At 68.0% G+C, this 4832-nt stretch overlaps 1 protein-coding gene across 1 annotated transcript in view; it reads right to left on the bottom strand.

The window, feature by feature from the left end:
- The window catches only part of ADCY6 (adenylate cyclase 6), a 25824-nt gene that overhangs the window by 8344 nt on the left and 12648 nt on the right, over nt 1–4832 (bottom strand). The window contains exons 5-13 of the mRNA XM_029913447.1: nt 4765–4830; nt 4223–4334; nt 3893–4020; nt 3201–3359; nt 2556–2697; nt 2204–2332; nt 649–674; nt 271–418; nt 42–139 (exon numbers count right to left, since the gene is read on the bottom strand). Of these exons, the coding sequence (XP_029769307.1) occupies nt 42–139; nt 271–418; nt 649–674; nt 2204–2332; nt 2556–2697; nt 3201–3359; nt 3893–4020; nt 4223–4334; nt 4765–4830 (1008 nt within the window). The remainder of the gene's footprint in view (nt 1–41; nt 140–270; nt 419–648; nt 675–2203; nt 2333–2555; nt 2698–3200; nt 3360–3892; nt 4021–4222; nt 4335–4764; nt 4831–4832) is intronic.

Here is a 4832-nt window from a genome sequence, read left to right as displayed (position 1 = left end):
GGGGGGGGGGGGGGGGGGGGGGGGGGGGGGACTGGACTTACCGTGGGAACATCACAAACTGGATAAAGCAGATAAAGCAGAAGACGAGCAGTGTGCAGGCCACGTAGCCCCCAAAGCGATCATCCACCTTCTTGGAGTACTGTGGGGAGAGGGGGCAGGGTTACTGCTGGAGGGGGGGGGGCGGGTGGTTAAGGGGGGGGGGGGGGGGGGACAGGGGGCCCCCGCGGGGGGGCAGGGTGGGGTGGGGGGTGGGACAGAGGGCCCCAGTACCTTCTTCTCCAGCTCTGGCGTCTGGAAGGTCAGCAGGAATTTCTTGACGTGATCCTTGCGCAGCTGGTCGATGCTGCGGGCGTCGATGGCCCGGCCCAGGAACTCGTCCACCTCATCCTCGGGGTTCAGGGCCTCCTGCGCGCTGCGGCTGTGGGGTCACGGGGGGGGGGTGAGCACAGCAGCCTCCCTGTCCCCCTTTGCGCCAGGAGCCCCCCTGCTGCCCCCTTCCCCCCCCAAGCCTGCCACCCCGCTTTTGCTGCAGCTTGCGAGTCTGTGACCCCCCCTCGGGGCACCTTCCATGCCCCAGCCCGGGGCCATCCGGGCAGCGGTTCCTGGGCCCTGCAGTGAGGGGCTCCCCCAGGGGCTGGGCGCACTTACTTGTCTTTGCTAGCGTCCTCGATGCCCTGCAGACAGAGAGAGAGGGTGTCAGGGGAGATTCAGGGTGTCACTCCTCCTCCCCACGGGGGGGGGGGGGGGGCGCCCCCCCCGGGGGCCCCCCCCCCCCCCCCCCCCGCGGGGGGGGGGGGGGCCCCCCCCCCCCCCCCCCCCGCCCCCCCCCCCCCCCCCCCCCAAGATCCTTCTTACTGATCCCGCCCCCCTTGCTCCCAAGCTAACGCTGCCACTCAGCAGAGTGCGCCACCCCCCAGGCATTGTGCTGTGTACAGGCAGGGGACAGGAAGGGAAACTGAGGCAGAGACTTGCCTGAGGCGTCGCACCAGAGCAGGGGCAGAGCACCAGAGACAGGACCCAGGAGTCCGGGTCTCCATCCACAAGGCCATCATAATGCCCGCGGTGCAGCATCCTCTCCCCTGGGACAGCCGCATCCCCCCCACCCCCCGTGCCGCCTTCCCCCAGCTCCCGGTGCTGTTCCCTGGCAGGGCATGTGGGGGGGACCCTTCACCAGCCGATGAGCCCTGGCGACCTACAGCGGGGTGGCAGCATTGCGCCCCTGGGCCTGCGCCCCACAGGAAGGGAGCTGGGCAGCACTGGAGGGGGGGGAGGGGGGAGATGCAAGGCAGGAAGGATCTAAGGGCTCTGCCCCTCCCCCCTCCACAGTCTGGCTGGACCAGCAGAAGTGGCCCCGTGCGGCTCCCACACCCCATTTCCCCACCTCCAGACACCAGCCCCATGGCTTGGCCCAGAGACGGGCTCACGGCGCAGGATGTACTGGCCCACCTGCCCCACCACACTGCCCACCCAGGCACCAGCGGGGCAGCCACGTCCAGCCGTGCCATGGCAACGGGCACTGCACAGATGAGAGATTGTGCTATAGCAACCGGCTCCATGGCAACCAGCTCCAGGCTGACAGTGAGCCATTCCATGGCAACCGATGCTGGACTGCGCCATAGCAACCGGCACCATGCCGATGCACCGAAGCAAAGCAACCGGCAGGGCAAACGCCGCAGACTGTGCCCTGGCGCCTGGGGCCACACCAGAGCCCAGCCATGCCCTAGCGCCTGGCGTCATGACAACAAAGGGCAGAATGGCAACTGTGCAAACAAGCCATTCCATAGCAACCAACCATACATGCGCCATGAGGATGAACTGCCCCCCCCCGCTCCCAGCGCAGCCCCCCAGGGGGGGCAGGAAGCGAGCTGGGGAAAACCAATTCAAAGTGCTGGAGTGAGGGGAGAGGGGCAGGAAGGGGGGGCACATTGGCAGACAGGGGTGGGGGGAGCTCCCCTCTCCAGACAGGACTGAGTGAGCCCTGGAAGCGGCATGGAGCACCAGTGTCAGAGGGGTCAATGCATGGGCGGGCCCCACTCCCACATGCCCCCCGCCTTGGTTAGGGGAACCCCCGACATGCAGACCAACGAGACCCACCCCTCCCACAGGCCAGGCCCAGACTCCAGCTGACAGAGACCCTCTTCTTCCTTCCTTCCTTCGCCCCCGGGCAGAGAAAGACCCCCCCCACTGCCCCCCTCCGACTCACCATCTGCCGGAAGGCCTTGGAGTCCTTGGTGCGGGAGAAGGTGCGGTCGGGCACCCAGCGCGGCACCAGCCCCTCCGTGGAGTTGGCCCGCGCCCGCTGCAGCTTGGCCAGGATAGCCTTCTCCTCCTTCTGCTCGGGGAGAGGAGGGCGCAGGGTGAGGGGCCCCACCGAGGCACCCCACCAGCACCCGTTGGAGCGTCCCTCCACCCAGCACCCGCCCCCGCCCCGAGCACCTGCCCTACCCAGCACCCACTAGAGTCAGCCCCACCCCCGAACGCTCACCCCCCAGAGAGGCGGCCCCCCGTGCCGGGGACGCATCGCCCCCACCCCCAAGCCCGGCTCCCAGACTCACGCGCTTCTGGCTGCAGCCCACGATGAGGAAGGTCTCGATGTTGTGCTCCTTGAGGTAGGCATTACGCTCGCCCCCGTGGCCGGGCTCCACCTCGTAGTCCCCGTTCAGGTACTGAAGCGTTGCCCAAGTGATGTGGATGCGCCTGGGGTGGGGGGTAGGAGGGCAGGACGCTGAGCCCAAGAGTCATGCCCCCCCATTCCCTGTCTAACCCGCCGCACCCCCAGCGCGAGAGTCCCCGGGACGGGGCCCCCACCCTCCGGGGCAGGACAGAGCAGCTGCTTAACCCACAGCCACAGGCGGGAACTGCGAGGAGAGCACCCCCTACTGAGACCCCTGAAGTGCAGCCTCCTAGCGCTGCCCTGGGGCCAGCGCTGACTGCTGGGGAGAGCCCCCCACCTGTCCCCTGCAGTACAGTGCCCCCAGCACCCCACTGAGCCCCCTGCACCCACTGGGGTGAGTGCCCCACTGCGCCCCCGCCTGCCCCCTGCAGCACAGCTCCCCTGGCACCACAGAGGGGCCAGCGCTGACTGCAGGGGAGAGAGCCCCCTGCTGAGCAGGCTGTTTCCCAGGGGGCTCCCATCTAGGCACTGCCCCAGTCTGATCCTTCTTAGCCGTGAGCCCCCCCCCTCCGCATCCTCCACTCACCCAGCTTTGCCTCCGGCTTCCATCTGATTGGCCAAGGTCACGTCGTTGGACCAGACGTCGAACTGCCACTTGCGCAGCCCCAGCACCCCGCAGTGCACGCGCCCGCTGTGGATGCCCACCCGCATGTTCACGTTCACCCCCGTCACCTCGCGCACCAGCCTGGGGGGGCACAGAGAGCGTCAGACCTGCCCACCCCCCGCAGCAGAGGGGGACCCCAGAGCACAAGGGAGCGGGTGTGACCTGCTCGCCATGGAGAGAACAATGGCAAGTCACGGCTGTGCCAGGCTGGCGAGACACAGATGTGTCCGGGGCAGGTGACATGAACCATCCGGCCCCTCGCGAGCAGCACGGCAGGGGGGAGGGGGCGCACCTCATCCTGCCTGAGTGTGCCAGCTCTGGGCGTGACCCTGGTCTGCCGCACAAGTCGGGGAGAGCCTGCGTGAGCGGAGCGAGCCCCCGGAGCACGTGGCTTGGGTGTAGCGCGTACGCATCAACGGACGGAGCAGGTGCACGGTGTGTGTTGTACATAGGGCAAGCGTGCACTGCACCAACGGCAAATGTGCACCGTGCACTGCAGGTGCCTGTGCATCATCGGTGCGTGCCACGCACGAGGCTGGGGGCTGCGTGCAGTGCACAAGCACGTGGGTGCGACGATGTGAGCGGCTGGCCCAGGGCTTCCCCCCGCAACTCACGAGATGGCTTCGATCATGTCGACCCCCATCTCCACGCAGCAGTGAGCGTGGTCTCCCCGCGCCTCAGGCAGCCCTGACACACAGTAATAGCAGTCACCGAGGATCTTGATCCGCAGACAGTGGTTCTCCTGCGAGAGGGGCAGAGGGGGGCTCATGGGGTCTGCCCAGTGACACCAGCCCACAGGCAGACCCCACCCACCAGCCTGCCCCCCCTTGCCAACCACCCCCAGCCAGCCCCCCACCCTGCTCCCAGCCTACCCCACCCCCCATATCCCACCAGCCCCCAGCTTGCCGCCCCCCAGAACACGAAGCACCCCACAACGCGCTCACCGAGGCCAGCTTGTCAAAGCGTGCAAACAGCTCGTTGAGCGTCATCACCAGCTCCTGGGCCGTGCACTGGGAGGCCAGGCTGGTGAAGCCCTCGATGTCTGCGAACAGGATGCTGCAGAGGAGGGGAGAGCGAGCAGAGACTCAGACACTTCCCCCCGCCTCAGCCACTAGGTCCCAAAGTGCCTGGACCTCCAACCCCCTTCCCTGTGCCCCAGACGCCCCCCAGTGCCCCGCCAGGCACCCCAATACCCACTGCCTCAGCCAAGCATCCTCCAGGGCAGGTCCCCACCCTGCCATACCCAGGGGCTGCTCCCCAAGGCGGAGCTCCGCCTGCCCCACACTCCTAACCCCAGAGCCCCACAGGCCCCCCCAACCCTGCGTGTCCCTTGGGGCCTAGCTGCCGCCAGCGGGTCCCTGTCGCAGGGGCCCAGGCCGGGCCTCAGTTACCCAGGGCGATTCTCGCGGGTGCAGAGGAGCCCCCCAGACAGGGCCCCCCAACAGTGCCTGGGGGTCCCCGCGCACCCAGCTCCCCATCCCCGCACCTGACGTTGTCGTGCTTCTGGATGTAGATCTTGTGGAACATCATGTCCTCCTTCTTGGTGTTGATGTC

Source organism: Terrapene carolina, unplaced genomic scaffold, assembly GCF_002925995.2.
Source record: "Terrapene carolina triunguis isolate 2854851 unplaced genomic scaffold, T_m_triunguis-2.0 Scaffold641, whole genome shotgun sequence".
Taxonomy (NCBI): Eukaryota; Metazoa; Chordata; order Testudines; family Emydidae; genus Terrapene; species Terrapene triunguis.
The sequence above is the reverse complement of the archived record's forward strand: the minus strand, read 5'-3'. Positions and strand labels throughout refer to the sequence as shown.